This window comes from Mus pahari, chromosome 13 (assembly GCF_900095145.1).
Source record: "Mus pahari chromosome 13, PAHARI_EIJ_v1.1, whole genome shotgun sequence".
NCBI classification, from domain to species: domain Eukaryota; kingdom Metazoa; phylum Chordata; class Mammalia; order Rodentia; family Muridae; genus Mus; species Mus pahari.
The window spans coordinates 1,703,733-1,727,709 of NC_034602.1; the positions used below are offsets into that span (position 1 = coordinate 1,703,733).

General features: G+C 35.7%; 2 protein-coding genes across 2 annotated transcripts in view; one reads left to right on the top strand and one right to left on the bottom strand.

Annotated features, from left to right (window-relative positions):
* The window catches only part of Cfap36 (cilia and flagella associated protein 36), a 28,572-nt gene extending 24,923 nt beyond the window's left edge, over positions 1 to 3,649 (top strand). Inside the window, exons 8-10 of the mRNA XM_021210856.2 lie at positions 2,598 to 2,737; positions 2,885 to 3,034; positions 3,485 to 3,649. Of these exons, the coding sequence (XP_021066515.1) occupies positions 2,598 to 2,737; positions 2,885 to 3,034; positions 3,485 to 3,586 (392 nt within the window). The 3' untranslated portion in view covers positions 3,587 to 3,649. The remainder of the gene's footprint in view (positions 1 to 2,597; positions 2,738 to 2,884; positions 3,035 to 3,484) is intronic.
* A 1,048-nt stretch (positions 3,650 to 4,697) lies between these two features.
* Ppp4r3b (protein phosphatase 4 regulatory subunit 3B) overlaps positions 4,698 to 23,977 on the bottom strand; it is a 48,696-nt gene continuing 29,416 nt past the window's right edge. The window contains exons 10-16 of the mRNA XM_021210259.2: positions 23,011 to 23,052; positions 20,423 to 20,581; positions 16,018 to 16,187; positions 14,222 to 14,361; positions 13,688 to 13,872; positions 11,669 to 11,871; positions 4,698 to 7,028 (exon numbers count right to left, since the gene is read on the bottom strand). Coding sequence (XP_021065918.1) covers positions 6,933 to 7,028; positions 11,669 to 11,871; positions 13,688 to 13,872; positions 14,222 to 14,361; positions 16,018 to 16,187; positions 20,423 to 20,581; positions 23,011 to 23,052 — 995 coding nt within the window. The 3' untranslated portion in view covers positions 4,698 to 6,932. The remainder of the gene's footprint in view (positions 7,029 to 11,668; positions 11,872 to 13,687; positions 13,873 to 14,221; positions 14,362 to 16,017; positions 16,188 to 20,422; positions 20,582 to 23,010; positions 23,053 to 23,977) is intronic.

Here is a 23,977-nt window from a genome sequence, read left to right on the forward strand (position 1 = left end):
GATGTTTATTTAGAAAATATGTAAGTAAAGGAAATGTTAGCAGATGAACTCGTTCAATATGTACGCATCTTATTACTTTTTCTTAATTTCTCTTTTTATCTAAATTAGAAATTCAAGAACGCGACTTTACAAGATTTCTGAGCCCTTAAGTGGTGAAATTATGACTTCAGACCCTAAATACTATTTTCTTCTATACTGGCTGGTCTTGAACTCAGATCCACCTGCCTTAGCTTGGTGAGGTGCTTGGATTAAAGGCACATGCCATCACACCTGGCTTTTTAAATTGTAGAGACATTTGTCAAAGTTTCCCTCTGATCTCAGTTTTCTTATAGTATTCCTTCGTTTTGAAGGAACTGTAATCTTAGTTTAAACTTGCCAGGAATATGAAACAGGTTTAACAGATATAATATAAATGGCTTATAAAGTTCCTTTCTGTGCTTTTATTATGTCTGATCATTTTTTCTCATGTTCTAGTTTGTAAGTAGAAATGAGTTCATCTGAATCATATATGTAACACTTCCTGCTTTAGATATTTTTCTGTGCTTTAATGTGTGACCCAGATTTAATTTTGTGTTTATACAGGCTTCCATGTACTGTTTAAAGCTTGTATCTGATATAATTTGAATAAATTTGCTCTGTAGTGCCTAAGTGAGAATTTCAAGTGAGCATGGTAACACATGTCTGTGGAGGCAAAGCCATACTGGGTCACATGGAGAGTTCATGACTAGTGTGGGTAACATGACAACTGTGCCTGAAAAAGAAAACAACCAGATGTGGTAGTGTACTCTAATCCTAGCACTCACCAGGCAGAGGGAGGGCAGTCTCTCAGAGTTTGAGGTCAGTGGGGTCTACTCTGTGAGTTCCAGGCCAGGCAAGGTTACATCTCAATCCTGCCTCTAAATACATAAATAAAAACAAGAAAAAATAAAATTTCATCACAGACTACATAAAATAGTTTATATATCAAAAGCAAAACAAATAGCAAATAATTTCAAAAGTAATCTCTCTTAATTTTTCAGTACTTTGTAAAACTGGCATATCTGATGTTCTGCAGATCACTTCATGCAGTGATGGCACCTTAGTGAGAAGTCCTAATTTTAAAAGAATCAAGGTGTTTGACCTGCCTTTTCATGTCTTCCCTTGGATCCTACTAAAATTAATACAGATTTGTTCTCTGATGGAGTTGCCAGAGATGGGTTAGGCTTTCTGATACATTCTTTAAAAACCAGGAAAGCTAAAGGTGTTTTCACTTCACATATGTTCCTTTTCTAGGTTTGAGAGCATGTATGTCCACATATCTAACATATTCAAAGCCTGGGTGTGTAAGTGCATGAGTTGAGTAGACATGCTTACATGCATGAACACATTCTCCAGTTCTGTGGGCCCATGAGTACTTAAGAGTAACATAATTTCTACTAAGAATGGCCATTTTAACTTAATTTGAATATTAGCAACAACAGTATTATTTAAACTCAATAGGTTCTTTGGCCCCCTGCCTGCAACGGTTTTCTCCAGTCTCCTTGCAGTGCAGCCAATCTGTTCCGTGTGCAGCAGTGGTCCTTGTCAAGTTTCTTTTCTGGTTTTACACATCTGGCAGAATTATTAATCCTTTGAGGTGTGCACCATGGTCTTCATGATTTTACTTATTTGTATCATTCTAAGTCTTTCCATGTCTCACTGTTTCCTTCTGCAGACCATGTACTTAAAAATGTTTTTACATTTTATTTTTTGGTGTGCATGTGTGGCTTATGTATGTTGGTGTGCACACACGTGAGTGCTCATTCTTGCCTGCACATGTAGAAGGCAGAGGTTGACGTTGGGTGTCTTCCTGTTGCTTCTCACTTTGTTTGAGGCAGTGTCTCTCAGGCCAGCAAGCTCCTGAGATCCATTTGTCTCTGCGGTTGATGTCTTCAGCCAAGCTTTGCTTTTTAAATGTGTAGTGGATCCAAAATAGTTTTCATGACTTACAGCAAGAACTTTTCTCACTAAATCATGTCCTAAGCCCTTAAAAATGATTTACTTGTATGTGTTTGAGAGAGAGAGCGCTCTGTGTATGTGTATATGTGCCACTGTCCACTGTGTGCGCGTGGGCAAAGAACAAGTTGCAGGATATGAACAAGCATCCTGAGATCATCATGCTGAGTGACCAGCGATTTAACTTTGTGTCCTCTTGCCAGTCTTCTTTAATCACCTAATTTTCTAATAGAAAATAGACTACAGAAGCAATGAGATTGTTAATCATACCTCTTAGCACAGATCTCACACTATGAGATGCTTATATTACAAATGCTTTGAAGGTTCTGTTTGCTTTAGAAATGTTTGCATTTTCTTAGTGCATTGGTAGTTACTTTTAGTATGTTATCACAACCAAGCTGTTGGCACCTTATGTAAAAGAAAATCTGTTTTAAAGTAGTTCTTTAAGTGTATAGTCGCATACTTGGAAGCAAGCTTGGAAACCAAAGATGTTATTTGTAAGGGGTCAGTGTGCTATTTGAATTATGAAGTACCTATGTATTACATAATAGTGTAGTTCTTGTATCTTAATTATAAGAATTATAAGTTATAATGTCTTAATTGGTCTTATTGTTTACCACTAGAAGTTAAAGTGCATTTTGCTAATCAGTCAGTACAACCCTTGGCAAGAAAGATGGAGTTGTTGCCTGAAACTTCCTCCCTTACACAAAAAGGTTTGAAGATACCTGGCTTAGAGCATGCAAGCATGGAAGGACCAATAGCAGTAAGTGAAAGCTAATTTACTATGAACAAGGCACTTGTCATAGACTTGTCTTTGTTATGATCTTCGAACTTAGAACTGATTCAGTAGATGTCTTGGCCACGTGCTGTGTGAATGAACATAGACAATCCCTTCTCTTATCTGAACCAGAATTTGTCAGCACTGGGAACAGAAGAGTTACGTCAACGAGAGCATTATCTCAAGCAGAAGAGAGATAAACTGATGTCCATGAGAAAGGATATGAGGGCAAAGCAGATCCAGAATACTGAGCTAAAAGGAAAGCCTACCAGGGAAGCAGAGGTACGGCTAGTTTTGGTGTATCAACTATGAAGGCCATGGGAAGGGGTTTTTGTTTGTGCAAGATAGCCTTCAATGAATTTTGTTTGGTTGATGTACTCAAATTAACCATGAGCTAGTCAACAACTAAGTCTTCTCTCAGGGGAGTTTAGATGAGAATTTTGTGAGGTAGAAATAATCATTTCATTATACATTTTTATTGACTTCCCTTGCTGAGTTCCTTAGGGTCAGTATGTGTGTCTTACTTCAGCCATCTGAAATGTTTGCAATGGTCTGTCCATACCCCATCCATCACCTTCTCAATGCTTCTCAAGGAAAAGATTCAAGAAACTTGAAGTAACTTGGCTGTTGACTTAGTTTTACTGAAAATGCCCTTAATCTTTGTTGTTTTGAAATATGTTGAGAATTTTAGACATTTGAAGCTAATTGTAGCAATTTTTTTGTCTTTTTAAGGAAATGACAGAGAAGCCAGAAATGACAGCAGACGAGAAACAAACATTACTAAAGAGGCGATTGCTTGCAGAGAAACTTAAAGAAGAAGTTATTAATAAGTAATATGAAAAATTAGCAAAACAGAAGCCCAAATATTCTTAAAAATAAATTATTTAATCCCTAAACAAAGACTATTAGTTTCAAGCAAATACTTGCTTTTCTAAATGCAACTGTGAACTGACTACTATTATTTTAAACAGGTAAAGGGCAAGAGGGAAGGCAATTTAACAAACATCTGCAGAAACCCAGGTATGGTGGTGCATGCCTATAATCCTAGCACCCAGGATGCTGAAGTAGGAGGATCAGGAGAACTCCTGGTCCTCTCCAGTGTCAGAGCAAATTGGAGGCCAGCCTAGGTTACATGATGAGTCTGTCTCAAATAACCACAATAAATAAATTTAAAAATAAAACAGTATTTTGGATGTTTTCTCTTCAAAGAAATTAGTTGATAGTGCATGCATTCATGTCATGTAGACACTTTGTGCTAAGCATGATACATACCAAGGGTATAACAGTCAACGATTCTGACAGGGTCCCTGCTTTCATGGGGCTACCGATGTCCCAGAGAGCAGTGTTAGAAGGTTAAAGTGCAGTGATAACATGGCAAGTAGCTGCATGGAGAAGAGAGGTGTACAGTAGTTTAGGAAGCACATGCTGAACTAAACATGTTTGACTATGAGGAGGGTTAGCATAGGAAAAGTGATAGTGAGTTTGGGTAATGTAGAGCCTCATAGGAAATGTAGAAACTTTCATTTTTTTAAAGGTGTAGTTACAAGGCAGACAGCTGTGTTAATAGTTTTGGATTTATCAGGTATGAAACAATCCAAAGGTGGTATCTTGGACATGGTAAGAGAGTTTTATATTTGAAGCAAGACACTTGGAAAATAAATGCTAGAAATGTAGGAAATCATTACCTTTTCTGCAAAAGTTGTTTTAAGAACAGACAAAAGGATTCCCTGACTGAACCTGCTGAGGAAAATGCTACCTACTATAGAGTGCTGGTCTTTATAAAACATCAAATCAGGCTTAGCAGCAAGCTCCTTTACCCACTTGGTGATCTTGCTGGCCTCAACTGGAATTTTTCTAAAACTTCATCTAATCTGTTTGAATGTAAAATTATACTTTAAGTTTCAACCTTCCATCTGCAGAAAAACTAGTGATTAAAACACGTGAATCTGTTTCACATAACTTTTTATTAAAAATAGTTTTTTATTAGGTACATGTTTACAGATATTTTTAGGACCTAAGGCATACAAATGTGTGCTCTGACTTGAACTAGCTGAGTGGAGATAATGCTGTAAGCACCCCAGCCTGCATGAGGGTCGTCATTCAGGACAGCAGCTACTGTGGAATCTTCCTAGTTGTACCTTCCAAGGATCCTTTCATCATGTGGGTGAGCATATGCATTACACAACTGTTGCCCTTGGACTTTAAGAAAACATTCATATTTCCACTGTAAGAAACACTTCCCATAATAATGTCTTAAAAGTTTGAAGTTCCTCAGAAAGGAAAATTAAAGGAAATCTTTATATGATACAGTACTTTAGTTAACATAACAAAAGAGTTAACAGAACAGTTGATAGGTCAGGGCTGCTTAGATTCTAAGCACTAAGATGGTAGAGGCTTCATAAAACTTGCTTTAAAGAATGCCTACTCATACAGTAACTTATTGATGTTGGCTGAAAGAATCCCAGTTCACTTGTGATACAAGATGAATGCTTGTTGTATGTGTACCTTTGTTTAGAGGTGAGAATGGCTTTATACTGTTAGGTTTGCTCAAGGTTTACCTCTTGTAAGTGATATTTAAAGAATGGTTGAGTCTTGCAATTAAGACTTTCTGACCTAGTGGCTTATAACATATCTTTATGGATTTTATCAGCCTTTAAAAGACAATGTAAACTGGACATATCTCAAAAATAGTTCACTTAATCACTTAATTTACAACAAAACAAACAGAAGCCTCAATCATGGAATTATAGGGTCACATTTTAATTCCTGAATTTTACAGTTTAGCAGTAATATCACCACATGTATACAAATGGTGTAAAACAAGTACAGTGGTATTTTTAATACAAAATAAACATCTGTTTTATGGAAAAACTATACTTCGTATCTACACGGACAGCCCATCTTTTCCAAACAATAGCCAAAATTAAAATTAACTCCAAAATTTCCAACATAGGAAACTGCTTTTAAGCTATTCCAGGAAAAATGGACCCATAACATATTATAGAGATCTAAAAGACTGGAGCTAGAATTACTATTTTTAGATCTTTTTTGCATTAAATTGTAGTTTGGGGTCATTTTTCTCATCTCAGCAATGATCTTAGATCATAGATGAGTAAACTACCATTAAAATATTTACAGTTAACTTGTTCTAAAAAATAAAAGCTCTTAACGGCTTGCTTCAATTATTTTAAGATCATTTACATACATGGAATGTGCTTTTTAAAATCTCTTAAAAAAGCAGCTTTCACATAACCCTCTTGTCTGTGGAAGAGCTTCCTAGGCTGCATGTGACTGTGATATTAACCTCTAGGCTAGAATGACCTGTAGATATTAAGTGCCATTTTAACTCAGCACCATTCTTTGTTGGTCTTTATATATTTATCAGCAGCTCTTAGAACACCCAGACCTAACTTTACTGAGAAAGCAGAATGTGACTACTGGAACCCCCCCACCCCCCCCGTTCTAGCCACTCCCAGGTTGGTGGAAGAGGAGCATTTCAGAACATTGCTGCTGCATTTCTTGGCTGCTGTTACCTGTAAAAATGCTGACTTTAAAGTTCTTTAAGAATACTATCCATTTGGAACCCAGCTTTCTTTTTTTCTTTTTTTAAATGTATTAGAAGTTCCTGGTGTAGAGAAATTGGTATGTGCTGTTTGTTACCTAGGGTGTATGTCCTGTCAAATACCAAAGGCTAACTTCTGTGAAATCTTTAATGAAATGGTCCCAACAATGTAACTTCATTTCTGATGACAGTTCAATTTGCTTTACATAAAAATGTCTTTTAAAAAAAGGCAACTGATTAAAACAACGTGGCCAGCACCATTATACAAGCAATATTATTGGGTACTGAAGTCTCACAATTTTCTCTAGGTTGGATTTTGGGAACAATCAACCCTTCTTACCCCAAATATGAGACTTTCCTTGTTGGGAAGCTTTCACCCAGGATCTAATTATCATTCTTCTTTTTTGGACAGCCCAAAAGGCAAAAACCCTTTAATTACTAGGAATTAAGTTTTTGGGAAGCCCTGTTCTTACACAACTACACTTTCCTACCTGGCAACCAAGAGTCTCTGCTACTACGTGTGTTAAGTTCCATATGAAAGCTTTCCCATTCAGCTCCGTGCGTGAGCAGCTGCAGCAGTTAGTAAGACCATGTGGTGGGAACCCCCCAGCAAGGGTTCTACGAGCCCAGTCGAGGTCTTTTCCTGGGGGATGATTCTTCTTCTTCATCTTCCTCTTCATCATCTGGATAGTCTACCAAGCCAACCAAACTTCCCTATTGAAAAATAAAAATCATTTTTAATATAAAGGAAAATAAAAACAGATTATCATGAAAACAGCATGGTACAAATATCACTAAGATATTTGAAGCCATTTTTTTTTAAATAGCATATTTGAGATTAAGACAGGATATTGAATTTTAGAACTTAATTATTTAAGTTATAATCCATTTATTGAGTGCTACTGCTGGCAGTCTCGCCCTCATCTCTTCTATTGTTTCTTGGGTTTTTAATGAAACTTCAGAATTCAATTTAACAAAAAGTCTCCTCCCACCCCCTTCAACTTCAAGCAGTCGAACCAACACCACCTGGAAGATGGACGATGTCGAACAAGACAATGTCTTCCATCGTCCATTTGATTTCTCTCATGTCATCTGAAAAATCACTAGTTTTTATATGAATTTATTTCATTATAAAGTATACCCTATTTTTTTTCATTCTACCTTTAAAGAATAATTTAAATGGCCGAAGATAGATAATAAAAACAAGAAATGGTTTGTAAAAGCTAGTACTTAAATATAAGGATGAGGTAATTCAGGGTTTGGCCTTTTATGAGTAACACACTCCCCTTTTGAAATCCTAGGAAAGCTTTGGGAACTATAAAGAAAATGTTAGGTATCCTCAGGATTGACTCATTTTGAACCAATTCTATGAAGCTTATGCATGCCCTACAAAAAGGTTTAGTTCAAACCTTTTGTACCTCAAGTAGCTAAACAAATACAATCTCAGTAACTTGTCCTTTATACCTGAGTTGCTCCATATGTAAACAAATACCTGGAATAACAATGAAAGAATGAGCAAGACACTGTGATCTGTCAGAAATGGACTGAGCCATCTATAAGCAGTTACTAGTGTATGAACTAAAGAACGGATATATTTGGAAAATTCCTAATTCTTGTTTGCTAAATCATACATGTTAAGTTGAAATCAGAAATAGGCTTAAGTGTTAGGACATACTGAGTCCCTTGTCTGATTTCAGTTTTCAAAGCTGTTATGTTCTGTATTGAAGAATCTGCAGTGACTAAGGCAGTTTGAAGTCTGATAATACATTTACTTTACTGTCTCCTTAAGTTATCAAAAATGAAAATAAATTGAAAAGATACAGATCTATAAAGGAAAATGAGAAGAAAAAAAGATGAAAACTGGAAGAGAGCAAGAATGGAATATATGCTAGTGGATAAAGAAATGTGAATGAGACTGATTTATCCAGAACGTAACAGGCAGTAAATACAACAAAATAGTGAGGAAAAGAGGAAAACAAGCTGGCAAAACAAGACAGCCACTGGGACTCTCCACTGCCAGGAAATCCTCATTCTTGTCACCATGAAATGATGAATGATATGAATTTCAAAAGAGAAAAAGGCTGGAACTTAAGGCAAAGAGTAAGAGTTGAAACTGAACAGATACTGCTCCCCTATGACCCCAAGTCTTCCTTCAGAACACAAAGCCTATACTTCCCAGATGTAACAGACTAATTATGCTATAAAATTAACACCATGATGAGGCCAAAGAAGGATGCTGGTGGGAGTAGGTGGGGTCCTAAAGGTGAGTGGGGAGGAATGAAGAATAAACTGCTCTGTCTAAATCAAGTCATTGCTTTAAATACAGTTAAGTCACCCTCTGCAGTGTACAATTCAGTGTTCCTAGTGTCACAACATATGCGCGCACGTGCATACACACACACACACATTTATGTATGTGAGTACTGTGGCTCTCTTCAGACACACTAGATAGGGAATCGAATCCCATTACAGATGGTTGTGAGCCACCATGTGGGTGCTGGGAATTGAACTCAGGACCTCTGGAAGAGCAGTCAGTGCTCTTAACCACTGAGCCAACTCTCCAGCCCCACAACATTATATATTATCTCTCCTAATTCTGTAACATCTTCATCTCCCTCCCCAGAAAAGTCCCTACCATTTTTTGCCCCATAGTTCCCTGCCTTTCCCCATAACTCCCTCTTTCTGATATACTTGCTGTCCACTCCTCTCCTCCACTGCTGAAGGAACTATTTCTTTTTATCAGTTCATGTAACACACAGTGGTATGTTAATCCACGTCATAACACACACCACTCTTTCACTCCTTTCCTGCTACTAGCATTGTTTGCCCAATTCACAAGGTGGCGGACATTTGTGTGGTTTCATCTTTTTCCATTATGAATAATGCTTTCAACAATCACATACTACTTTTTGAGTCAATATATTTTTTCAGTGTTTCTCTGAGACAGGATTGATGTGTAAGCCATGCTGGTCTTGAACTTACAACCCGATCTCAGCCTTCAGAGTGCTGGCCATGCACAGCTTGTTTCAATTTTCCTGAGTGCATACTTGGGAATGAAACTGCTTGCTGTGTCATATAGTTAATGTGTTTAGCCTTGGAAGGGAATGGGAACTGGGTCTAATAGGTTGTATTCCAAAAATGCTATTTCATGTTAATTCCCCATCAGCAATGAACATGGATTGTAATTTCTCCGTATCCTAGCCAACATTTGTCTATTAAAAATATTATAGTCACTCTAGTAGGTGTGAACTGTTCTTACTGTGTTATTTAAAAAAATCTTTTGTGTATGATATGAGTATGAACATGTCTGCCATAGGTCATGTGCAGTGTTGGGTAAGGAGAGCAGAGGACAACTTAAGTGTTGGTCCTCACATTCTAGCTTGTTTTAAGTCAGAGACTCTGTGGCTTGCAAACTTGTGGGGTTTCTCATGGCTCCTCCCATCTTCAGTATGAGTGCTGGGATAATAGACACAAGCCCCTTATGTGGGTTCCTGGGCTCTGAACTTATGTTTCAGTTCCTGTGAAAGATCTTCATGCTTTCACAGCAAGTGCTTCACCCATGGAACCATCTCTTCAGCTCTTTGCTATGGTTTTGATTTGTCTGAATAATGATGTCAAACATTTTATTATGTGATTATTTAGGTTATAATATTTTATTTCTTTGGAGAAATGTCTGTGCATGTCCTTTTGGGTTTGATGTTACTGGTAATAGTCCTTCACATGCTCTTGCCCCCACTTGTTAGAGGGTTTACAAAGTAGGACCCCATGTTGTGGGTGGGTTGTTTATTTATTAATTTTTTAAAGATTTGTTTATTATATGTAAATACACTGTAGCTATCTTCTGACACTCCAGAAGAGGGCATCAGATTTCATTACAGATAGTTGTTGAACCACCATGTGGTTGCTGGGATTTGAACTCAGGACCTTTGGAAAAGCAGTGCTCTTAACCGCTGAGCCATCTCTCCAGCCCTTATTTATTTTTTTAAATTTTATACTAGTATCATTTCTGATCACCATGCTATATATTTTTTCTTTTGTCATTTATGCCTTGGGTGTTATATTGTCCCAACTCTAGGCATAAATACTCCTGCTTTCTGAGAGCTTTGTATTCATATTTAGGCCTTTTAAAAGTTTTATATCAAGTGAATCCAACATCTCTCTTGCATGTAGTTATCTAATATCTATTATTTGTTGAAAAGAATCTTTTTAAATAATTTTATTGAGTTATTTTTATGTTATATGCATGGGTGGTTTGCCTACATGTGTGTTTGTGTGAGGGTGTCAGATACTTGGGAATTGGAGTTATAGTCCAGTTGTGAATTGCCATGTGGTTGCTGGGAACTTGGGTCCTATGGAAGAGCAGTCAGCGCTCTTAACCACTGAGTCATCCCTCTAGCCCTGAAAAGAATTTTCATTACTGAACTATCTCATACTTTTTTTTTTTTGAAATCTGTACCCCTACCTGCAAATTCCTAAGAACTTCACGACTCATGATACCTATGCCTTGCAGCCTCCCGAAAAGCATGAATGGCAGCAAGCAGGCAATAGTATCCAGCTTTTGTGGTGTATTTTCTTGTTTTGACACAAGAGCTTGTAGATGATAACTGTGCAGCACAGACTCTCAACTGCTGGGATTACAGGCATAAGCAATCCATGCCTGGCACCTCCCCCCCTTTTAATATATATGAAAATTCAATGATCATAGGAGCAAAACAAATGACTAAATTAACTGCAGAAGAGGACTTTTTTTCTCTCTAATAGATTATACAGTAGTAATTTTGGTTGTTTCACTAAATGTGCTAACCAATATTTTACAGTCATGGTTAAATAATAGCATTAAAAACAACATGCTGTCTTGTTCATGATTAAGTGGGAATATCCCTAATAGTTCTTAAATACAAAACTAACTTTTAGTGTTATACAAGTAATATGTTAAGAAATTATCCATTTGTTCCTGTTTTATTGAGCATTTGCATTTGGAAATGGGGTACAACGCACATTCTATACAGACTTACACATAGATCTGAAATGATGTATATAAAGTTCACATTGCTATTATGTTTAAAACGGCAACAAACTGGTAATTTTCAATAATAGGCTCATATATAGCTAAATAAAATGGTCAACAGTTTTTTAATAAAAGTCTTAAAACAAACAAAAAAATGTTTAACCTAAAATTTACATAATATGCAAGATAACAACCCTCACGTGTTTGCATGCTATGTTGGGCGTCAGGTTCTGATGATAATAAAACCTTTTCATTCTTTGAAACTTTTATCTAAATCGTCAGCACACACAAAGTAGTTTTACAGATGGAAAAGGCAGAGTTTGTGAGGAGTTCTTACTTTACATACCTTTGTGGCTGTCACTGATGTGGCCAAGTTTGTAGTTTTGGAAGAGGACACATTAGAACTTGCTGGTGTTGTCTGACCCACTACAGACTTACTGTTTGTACTGTTTGTTCCATTAGTAGCACTGGGGGGATGGGAGAAAGTAAATTTGAAGCCACCAGTTGATGTCCTTTTGGGAAGGTTTTCCTTGTCTTCACTTTCTTTTGCTAAAGCAAAGTAAAATGAGCCTGCATTAAATACTGCTAAGTCAAAGCATTTGTTGAAGTGACAACATACAACTTTGCCTATGCTTTCTAACAGTACATGTTAAGATAAGTACATGTTCTTTTTGGTCAGACTCTTAGGAACTTCAATGAACAGAACCAACCATCTTACAGTAGATTGTTCAGTGTTTGCTTGTAAAGAAGCTCTTAGCAGTCTGATTTCTGTTACTGTCTTCCATTCACTGGCTCTCCTCTACAAGTCTTCCTTCACAAGTCACCATTGAAAATTCCCAAGGACAACTCTTAAGTATCCTAGTCATTTACTCCCTCCAAGTTCCTTTACTTGATTCCTTTATAGCATAAGTGCCCAAACTCCTTTAAAGTCTGGTTAATTTTATTTTGACACATTTCCTAACAGCATGTATACATTTATGGATGCAATACTTATGCATGGCCTTTGTTTCTTTTTGATAGTAATATTGAGGGCAACATCTCTACTGACTGAAAGAAATGAACTTGTCTGCTAAACAGCACCTGTTCTAGAATGGAGATAGATAGCTCAGTGGTAGAGTGCTAGCCAGGCCCTGGGTTCAAGAGCGAGAAATTATACAAATAAAAAGTAAGTAATGTTCCTTAGAACACCAGTAGGCTTTTTGTTAGCCTTGAGTGGTCCTCATGGTACTAATGAATAGGGAATGAGTTAGTAGAGAATAGCTGAAAGAAAAGGTACTAAGTCACCTGAATGAGATTCTGAGAAGAAATGCCTGAAGAGTAAGTCATCCAAGAGATAATTTTGCCTTCCAACATATAAATTTCTATTAGATAGTCAAATAGTATTTGCAGGCTAGTATTCTTTAGGGCATAAAATTACAGTGATTAGTTTTCTTGAAAGATACTAGCTATATCTTAGTTCTACATAAGTAGGAACACTCATCCCTTCCCTCTTTGAGGCAGTGTCTAATGTATCTCAGACTGGTCCCAAACTTGGTTTGTGGCTGAGGATCACTTTCAGTTTCTAGTCTTCCTGCCTCTAACTCTTTTAGTGCTGGGTCATGAGAAGGTGCCACCATGCCTGGATTTGTTTTGCCTTTTTTGGAGACAGGGTGTTCCTATGTAGCATGGCCTGGCCTCAAGCTCATAGTGCTTCTACTACTTCAGCCCAAGAATGGTGGGATTAAAGGTGCTGCCACCATGCCTAACTGTGCCCCCTTCTATCTTTATGCAATTTTAAGTAAAAGTTGAAGTTTCAAAGAGGAAAGTCATGTCTTTGAGTTCACATTGCTCAGGCTGTAAATATCACGAGGTAAAGTGTTCTAAGCTTCTATAGTTATAGTTAATTAATAATAAAAACTTTGAAAAAATTTATTTATAATAGAAACAAAGTCAGGCCGGATCTGTTCAGAAGTGTAGTATACAACAAATTTCTAAACAGTTGTCAGGTGTGGAGGCACACACTGTAACCACAGCATTTGAGAAGCTGGGGTTGGGTGAGGTGACTATGAGTTCTAGGCCCCCACAAGGCTATGTACTGTGACCCTCTTTTAAATATTATAAACTGAACATTTCTAAACTCAAAATGAACAACATAAAAAACACCAAGTTTCAAGGAAAGAATTTTAAATATAAATATCCAAAATAACTTTAAAAGGGTATGATTCAGCATAAAATTCTGTGCTTCTTGTTTTACAAACCTTGGCCAGATTTTTCCAAATAAGTAAAATGTTATTATTTTATGTGTGTGTACAGTGTTAAGGATCAAACTCAGGCTGTATAATTGTTTTACTAAGTGGTAATATATGAAAATTATGAACATTAGTACCTTTTTTAGTTTCCATAAATTTTTCATAACTATCTGGAAAATCATCTTCAGTCTTAGATTTTTCAACTGGTGTTATGACTGCCTTTCCTTCATCATCATCATCTTCATTAAACCACATTTCTTCATCCTCTTCCAAGGCTTTTGCATCTCTGCGAAATCGGTTACTACGCAATATAGATGGTACACTGTAAGAAATATGTCAGATGCTGAGTAATGACTACAAGGTCATAACTAAATAAACTTTGGGAAGGACGACTAACCAAGATGAACTAATGTAGTTTAACTTAGCATGTACAGCATATCAAAGAAGACGTAGCTAGAGAAATCTTCAAATGTTTTTGTATGCTGCAAATTAAGACTATCAAAATTACTATATACAGTATCAAGTCATTATATAATTAATTGATGTGGCAGAAAGACAGTTTATCCTATGCTCTGCTAATAGAGAAAATTTCACTGGGTAAGATCTAAACTGTGTACAATTTTGTACTTAATTTTGCTTGCTATAAATGTAATAATACACTTAAACAATACCTGTTCAGTTTCTGATTTTGTCTGTCTTTTTCTTGTTCATATTTAGTCTTCAATCCTTTGAAGGTCTGAACATATTCAATCGATTCAAGTGCTTTATAAAAGTTTTCAACTATATGTGCAGTAAGAGACTTGATATCTTCCTGTATAGGCACAAAATTCACATTATAAAACAATAAAATACTTGTTGAGAAAAACAAAAACAAAAACTTGTATAGTTCCAAAATTGATCAAAAAAGGTTTTTCAAAATCACCTTCTAAAAATAAATGTCCTAGATTCCTTATACATGAGCCAGGACAGGACTCCACAGAAAACTTGGAACAAGGAGAGGCAATTCACTGGAGCCCTTTAGGGGGCTATAAGGAACATTTGAAAAGCAATGGATTTAGTTTAAGTCTTAGTGCTTTATACAGTACTTCATAATTTAAAGAAAACTTTTATAATTTTATATATAATTATCATAATCCTATGAATATTTTACCATTTTAACAAAAGACAAAATTTAAGCCTTGAAAGATTATTATAGAACAGTATTAAGCCCATATATTCAGTAAATGTTAATGATTTCCTATTTAACTCTGTCAAAACAGTCTTATCTAAATACATAAGAAGACATTCCTTTGATTATACTTTATATACAAACTGGGTGAACTACTTAACTGGAAGTCTGTATTTTGTACTCTGGCAGTAGACTGTTGTACATGTTAAGGTTGAAGATTTAGTGTACTAACCTTATCAATTTTCAAAAAAAAAAAAAAAAAAAAAAAAAAAAAAAAGAAAAAGAAAATTCTAACAAAGGAGTTGGGATAGAGGTGTGAACCCAATTCATCTTACCTAAATGTTAAAGGAAAAGACATCTAAGTCCATAAGAAAGTCTATGAAAGGCTCTAAGTCATCAAAACAGTGATGGAGGTAACCAACACTGCCACTTGTCTAAGCTAAAAGCCTATTAAAAAATCATAGTCTTGGCAAATGGTGACTCTCAGACATCTGACTGAGAGTCAACAAAACAAAACAAAAAATCACTTTTTAATTTTCTTCTTTCACGTTTCTTTTCACATGGCCATTTCCTTGAGGAAATGATTTGAGTATTTACATATGCACAAGAGGTAAATGTGTCCTGCTGATTATAGTAATGAGCTATCTCTGTTATTTGTGCTTGCTCTCTCCAACCCATCTTATGGAAAAAGTTTGTATGAAAGTGCTAGGGTACAGCAGCAGGTGCTGAATGTGCTGCAAACTGTGGATGCTTTAACAGGCTACTGAATCATTTCTGCTCTCAGTTCCCTCGCCTGTAATAAAAGGTAGTTGGCCTACTTTTAACCTCCCAATTCTTTTCATACTTAAAAATTTAAAATTCCATCCTACTGCTTAGGCATCTTGTAAAAAATTCTAAGAAAGAAAAATTTTAATTTTTGTATTCATTTTTTATTATTATTCTTATGTGTTACAAATTCCTTGAACTTCACAATTTTCAATAGTGGCTTGGGGACTGACTTGGTACAGCTTACCTACCACATAGAAGGATCTATATAATCCCCAAAAGTGACCCCCCACAAATATAAGAAACTACTATCATTCAACCATCAACCATGTATAAGTAAGAATAAAAAAATAAGTGATTTTTAAAATTTCAGTTTATTAGAAATAGACTCTAAGACACATGGAATGAACAACTTCAGGAAAATAGGAGTGAAGAAATCAATTTGATTACATACAATTATTTTACTTCCATATAAAATTACATAAAATTGTTTATATATGATTACTAAGAGATCTTAGTAAATCATAAACTTACCACTCTTATAAATTCAAACAATTCAATAACAGCTGAATTTAAAAGATTGTACCGAGTTCCATTATCCAAAAGGGCATTTATAACTGGCTCAAAAAGATTTCCTTTGGTGATGTAACGATTATAAAATTCATCTTTAAGGCCAATTATTCGCCTCATAAAGCGAAGAGCACCTAATTAAAAAAAGAGAGGTTAATGAATCTACTAAAATTATTTTACAGATAAGCAATGTATAAATCTTTCTAAAATAAAAAGTAAGATGGTATATTAAGAAAAGAAGAGGCAGGGCGGTGGTGGCGCATGCCTTTAATCCCAGCACTTGGGAGGCAGAGGAAGGTGGATTTCTGAGTTCGAGGCCAGCCTGGTCTACAGAGTGAGTTCCAGGACAGCCAGGACTACACAGAGAAACCCTGTCTCGAAAAACTAAAAGTAGAAGAAGAGGACTTTGAAAACAAAAAGTTTAGGAATGACAACTGGCTTGGCTCAGTGGATAAGGACTTGGTAACCAAATTCCATACCCAGAACCCACATGAAGGTGGAAGGAAAGAGCTACCTCCACAAGTTATTCTCTAACATTATGCACACACAAAATAGTGATAATTAAAGAAATCAGTATCTATAAAATCTCCTGCTAGTTAGTTTGAGCAAAGTTAGTGTTGCAGTAGAGGAAGCTTAGAATTGGGGCTATTTCTAGAGTAGGAATCTATGGAGGCAGATTTGTGTTCAGCTTTCTTGAAATACAAAGGAGCTCTCAGTAACATAACAGACCTAACTTTTTTTTTTTTTAAATGGTTTTAGAGCTTTATTGTGGAAAGGTAGAGAGAAAGAGAGAAGGTAGAAAGAGAGAGATACCAGCCATGGCCACGTGGAGAGAGGGGAGAAGGGAGAGAGAGAAGGAGGGCAAGAGAGTAAGAAAAGTGAGAGCTTAAGGAACAGACCTAACCTTTTAAATGGTTTCAATGGAGGCCATAGATTTCCTACTATTCCCCTGCTCCTGCTTCAGAAATATCACTTCTGAATCAATACTACATTCACATTATGACATTATTTCTTTGATTATCAATTATGTATGAACCTAGTAGATCAGATTGCATTTGCTAACAAAAATATCAGAGTAAGAACTACGCACTGAATGGCATTTCATATTTTAAAATTTTCAAAAAAAGGGCATTCTTTTCTTTAACTAGCTTTCATTAGTTAAAAAAAATTAGCAGTATTATTGCTAAAATGGGTATAGAATACCAAACACTACAACTTTAATCCTTTATTTTTATGTGTTGGTACTTTAATATAACTTCCCCTTTAGTTTAAATTCTTTTATAAATATCACTAACTTTCAAATTTTATATATCTCTCATTTTAATTGTTAAGACATAACTCCATAAATGAAAAACTGTACCTAGTATAAAACATTCTCTCGCTCGCTCACTCACGAGCACACACCATATACACATGCAAAAATTAAAAAAAAATTAAGAAACCGGGCGGTGGTGGCGCATGCCTTTAATCCCAGCACGTGGGAGGCAGAGGGGCAGAGGCACGCGGATTTCTGAGTTCGAGGCCAGCCTGGTCTACAGAGTGAGTTCCAGGACAGCCAGGGCTGCACAGAGAAACCTTGTCACAAAAAACCAAAATCAAACAAACAAAATAAAAATTAAGAAGACTGAAGCACTGGGGAAGGTCTGAGTATAAAGAGTCATATGCTAACCCTGTAGGTGGAACAACAATATGAACAAACCAGTACCCCCTGAGCTCGTGTCTCTAGCTGCATATGCAGCAGAAGATGGCCTAATCGGCCATCACTGGGAATAGAGGCCCCTTGGTCTTGCAAACTTTATATGACCCAGCACAAGGGATGGTCTGGGCCAAGTAGTGGGAGTGGGTGGGTAGGGGAGGGGGGGGGGGGGGGGGGTATAGGGAACTTTCGGGATAGCATTTGAAATGTAAATAAAGAAAATAATAATAAAAAATTAAAAAAAAAGAGTCATATGCTATTGCTGCTAAATGATAAATGAACCTAAAGACTTACAAGCTGTAGCTACGACAACTTCACTTTATTATGATAGAGAGCTTGAAACAAAGCAAGGCTTATTATCTACTGGAATTTCATCTAGTCAGGATATAGAGATCAGTGGGTATAATCTACAATCATATTTAGGAGTATTTATGAAGAACCTATCAAGAGAACACAAACCCTTCCAAAATTATTATAGAAATAACAAGATGAACTGAATAATGGCTATAAATAACCAAGAAAATTATGAAAATTAGGGGCAAACTCAAAAGGCAGGCATTTAAATCTTTTACAAAAATATGAAATGAAAACACTGTTACTATTTCATCTGATAAGATTAAGTAATAGATATTAAAGAAATAAGGTACAAGTGTCTTCTTAGTTTACTGTATAGCAAGAATAGCATTTTTATCCTACGGTAGTTAATGAACGTGTAAATACAGGCAGGCAGCTACCTAGACTATCATGTTATACTATATCCTAAAATACATTTCATATACATTACATATTAAACATAAAACAAATAATAAAAATACTGGAAAATACTGAAGAGCATATTTGTATAATCTTAGTACACAGAAATATACCTAAGCATGACAACTCCATAAATAAATTAAAGGTAAAATGAATGTGTAAAAATTCATGAAGCATTTTAAAATGTCTATGTACCAGAATAGGTATGTTATGTTTGTGTGTGTTAAGTGTTCATGGAACATCTGGAGGACAATCTCACGTGTCATCTACCGTCTTTGGGACATGATCTCTCATTGGCCTGAAGCCCACAAGTTAGGAGAGACTGGCCAGCCAATAAGCCTCAGAGATCCTTCTGCCTCTGCCTCCCTTGAGGTAGCAATATAAGTGTGCATATGACCAGCCCTGCACATGGGTTCTGGGAATCAAATTAAGGTTTTTGTTCTTGAAAATCTCAACTGAGCCATTCTCCAGCTCCGATAAAGATCTTTAAAAAAAAAAAAAGTTACATGGAAAACATTATAAACAGAAAGAAGGCAAGCAAGACTGGGACACCTCCTCTTAAGACATGAATTTAGTACACAAAGGTTCTATGAAAAAGAAAACCTGTAGTTCATATCAGATAAAAATGCAAATTCGGATGAACATGTTGACTTGGACCTAAATCCCATCATTTTGGGGGTAAAGGAGAAGTAGAAGGATCATCCAGACCTATAATTGCAAATCTGAGGTCTGATGGGTTACTGTCTCAAAAATTTAATAAATTATATTAATATATGAAAATATCCTATAAGGGGAAAAAGAATAAACCTATAACACATTTTTATCACTGGACAATTTTTAAATTAGCAATATAGCTGAGTGTAGTGGCTTGACATAGCATCAGGCTGAGGCAGAGGGGGTCACATAAGCCTGAGCTATGTAATGTATACCAAGCTAGCTTGGGACTTCAAAGTGAAGTTCTGTTTTTCTCATTTATTTATTAGTATAGCAATACAGGGTGCTGGGAAAATGCCAAGTGCTTAAGCTTTAGTAAAGTAACCTGGTAGGTAGGTAGATGTTAAAATTTAAAAAGAATATATAAAAGAGACAAACACTGTATCTGCCAATTCGATTATGAATCTTATAAAATACATTAGTATATAAAACATTCTTGTACTACACAGTATAGATTGGAGTAGTGAAAAAGTAGAAACTCAGTAATCTCCGCTTTAGAGAATGATAAAACATCTGTGGAAATCATACTATGAAATGTTATTTAACCTTAAAAAGAAAAAATAAGACCAAATAATTTATAGTAGTGCTGAAGGGCAGAGAAATATACTAGTATGCTCTAATTTTCATAAAGACAAAAGTTAAAAACCTGTATGTGCATACAAATATGCTTATGACATTCATACAGGGACAGAAACAAAATAAACATTAACAGGCTGTTAATAACATTGTTTAAGTTTTTGCTTGTTTTGTTCTTTTGAGATTAGATCTCATGTCCCAGAGATGAAGGAGACTGAAAAAAATCAAGGCAACCCTTAGCTACACAATGAGTTTGAAGTCAGCACATGCATACATGCATGCACATGCAAAACATGATAGTTTGCTAAAGTTCCAACATAGCAGAACAGTTCTATGACACAATGCTGTCATTATACATGGTACTGTATTCCAAAAAAACCCTAGGTTAATTCAAATCAATTTAAATGTTAACAACATGTATATTGGAATCCACTGCTTCTACTTCACATGCTCTTGCCTTTAAAAATAAAAGAATATGAAACTGAAATACTTTTGTTTCTCAGCTAACTTATTAACATCACACATGCTGTTAATAAGCAGATGACTTCATATGGGTAACTGACTTTTACCTGTACTAAAAGTATTTCTTAAACCATTTTTACAAAAATGTTCATTTAAATGGTTACTTACACAAGGCCAGAAAAGTGTGCTTTGAATTCATCAACACCAAGACTCTTCTTAGTAAGTCCTTGTTCATGATGTAGTTTTTTATGTGGTATGTGTGATGTTCCACACAAAATGTGAGTAACTCTAAAATTAAGGCAAGCAGCTGTGCTGTTTGATAATTATCTACAAAAGAAAGGTATTTTGTGAGAATAAATATAATACATCTAAATAGAATAAATATACCTGCATCTTGGGGCAAAAGTATATTTTATATTATTTAAAAAGGGTATATACATAAATATATATTACTTTTATATATGTAGAGTCTCAAAATATTATGTTTTAAGGTTCTTATGTAAAAAAATGTAATAACAGAAAGAAAAAGAGCAATCTACAAATGTGATAATAAAGCTTTTGTCATAAATATGCAAATATGAACCAACACATGAAATATCTTAACAGAGAGGACAAGGACAACCCTCAAAGCTCTTGCCTGAAGTGTTTCAATATGAATTTCTTTTAAACTTATTTCTGTATGTGTGTAGGAGTACAAACATGGTTGCAGAGAATAGTATTTGCAAATGGGTTCTCTCTCATGGGATCTGGGGACAAGAGCATACTCTACCAACTGAGCCCGCATAGAAGCCCCCAATGTGAATTAATATTAAAATAGCCATCTTTTAAAAAATGCTATTTGTGCTGTTTAGGTACCAAGCAAAAACTATTTCATTGAGATTTTATTAGTAATAATCTTGAATATACCAACTCTTGACATTCGGATATCTGAAATTACTTTTTGGTTATTCTTTTAGACATTCTGCTTCATAAATGACTTCAATTTGTATATCACATTTTGATGTCCACCAAGGACATAAACATATAGATATGTTTTTAAAAAAAAAATAACCCTACCCTGAGAGGAAACTACAGAATCACAGCCTCATAAAAAGTTAATAGTAAATACCATCTAGTATAACTATTTTACACGAACAGGAACACTAAAAATACGCTCCCTACTCAACAAGTGTATTCCATGCCACATGTGTACAGGTGCCCATGAAGGCCAGATAAGGGACTGGTGTTCAGGCAGCTGTGAGCTGTCCAATGTGGGTGCTAGGAATTGACCTGCTTCTCTGGCAGAGAAGCGTCTCTCTAGTTCATGGTGAAATGTTTTTGTGGGGCTGGAAATGGCTCAGCGGTCAAGAGCACTGACTGCTCTTCCAGAGTTCAATTCCCAGCACCCACATGGTGGCTCACAACCATCTGTAATGGGATTCAATGCCCTCTTCTGGTGTGTCTGTAGAAAGTGACAATGAACTCACATACATAAAATAAATCTTTTTAAAAAATGTTTTTTGTGACTCTAGGATCCTACTGGAAATAATGCAGCATCCTTTTACTTAACAAAGCGGCCTTCACATGAAAAGAAAACTAGTACTTCAAACCCTGATTTTATACCAAGTGAAAGAAAAGCATCAGAGCTAAAATTAGCATCTCTTAAAATTAACACACACACACACACACACACACACACACACACACACACTCTTTATGTGCCTGCATGTGTATCTATGTGAAGGTGGGGCTGAAGTTACAGACAGTGGTGAGATGCCATGGGGGTGCTAGGAATTGAAGCTACGTCCTCTGGAAGAGCAGCCAGTGCTTTTAACTGGTGAGCCATCTCTCCAGGCCCTGGAACTAGAAACCATTAGAGTTTTTCATACTTTTCAAATTTATTTATGTAAAATTTATTTTATTTTTAAATATATGTATATTTGTGTCCATTTGTGCACAGGAGTGTGGTATCTTTGAAGGCCAGAAGAGGGTATCTCATACTGTGGAGATGAAGTTACAGGAAGTTTGAGGAATGAAGACTGGAAAGTGAACTCAGATCCACTGCAAGAACAGAATGATCTTAACTGCTGAGCCATCTCTACTGCTCTACAAAGTTTTCAAAGGTATTTTATGTGTGTGTGTAAATTACATGTGGGTCAAAGGATAATGTCTCCTTTTCACATTTCTGTATGTTCTGGGGATAGAATTCAGGTCGTCAAGTTTATATGGCAAACATCTTCATGTGCTAAGCCATCTTCCCAGCTGAGGATAAAAGAAGTTTTTTAACAGTTATCTATCAGTTTAATTAAAACTCTTAGCATTCTTCTGTGGAAGCTCACCTAGAGGATTCTATTGTTTCCTTTGATAAGCTTGGTAGAAAGAGTGTAATGGTATACAATAGTGTCAATATTATGGGGCCATGTATTGAATGCATATTCTATGGAGAAGCAGGTGGTAAAAGATGTAGGCTCATAAACAAGTATACTCACGTGCTAAAGTATGGATCCTAACTGATCATAGTCAATTACATCTAACATACAAGAACTACAGGTAATGATTTCTCAAAACAATGTCAAAACAACAACAAATTTACAGAGAAAACAATCTGTTTCTCATCTTTTATAACTGGAGAGTTAGAACTTCTTTATAATAATGAAGCAAATCTGTGCCTTTATTTTATTTTTATGTTAAAAATGTTTTTCTTGTCTCCTCACAAATATATACTGATTAAGACAAAAAAACCTTATTATACTCTTAAATTATGGATTTATACTTACCAGGGCAAATTGTGTTGGTTTTGTTAGATCCAAGCATATTATCTTTAAAAAAAAAAAAAAAAAAAAAGAAATGAAATCAACTACTTCAGTTAACAGTATCTTTTACTTAATGTTTTAAAGTATACAAACACATTCAATTATAATTTCATAATTACTATTCAGTAGTTTGTTTGGTCAAATATTATGTACCTTTTACAGAATTTGGTACTGAGAGGTAGATTATTAAAATATAATAGCAGTGAGCATGGTATAGTGGTGCACACATTTAATCTCAGCCCTTTGGTGGCAGTTGCAGGCAGCTTTCTTGTTAGTTTGAGGCCAGCCTGGTCTACACAGTGAATTTCAGGACAGCCAGAAGCACATGACAAATACCAGAAAAAAAGTGAAAATGTAAAAAAAGAATGAAGTACTCTGACAAAAATGTGTGGTTAAAAATAGTAAGATGAACACATTATTTTGCTTCCTTTTACTCAACATTTAACAATTAGGGTATGTTTCGGCATCACAAGATAAAAAGATCACAAAATACTGGAAGTTTAAAACTTCAGAGCAACACATATACTAACCATGTGCTTATGCTTAAAAATATGTGTCTGGCAAAAGGATAGTTCCTAGAGCCCTATAAGCTCATTTGCACAGGGAAGTGAAGGAACATATACAGGAGCATTGTTTACAACTGAAGAAAGCTTGAAACAATGTACACAGGAAGAAGAATACTAATAGGCAAAAGCATCTCAGAATCCTAGACATCACTATGAAGAGATCTTAAAAACAGAGTAATACCTATAATACAAATAAATGTAAATCAAAATTGAAACTGAAAAACAATACATTGCGCATGCCACAAGAACATAAACCAACACAAGAGACAAAACTCTTGGGCATATTCTTAGAAACTCCAGGATGTGCTGCAGTAGGACTGAGAAGTTGAAGGGGCAACTCCAACTCTCTATTTTTTTTTTTTTTT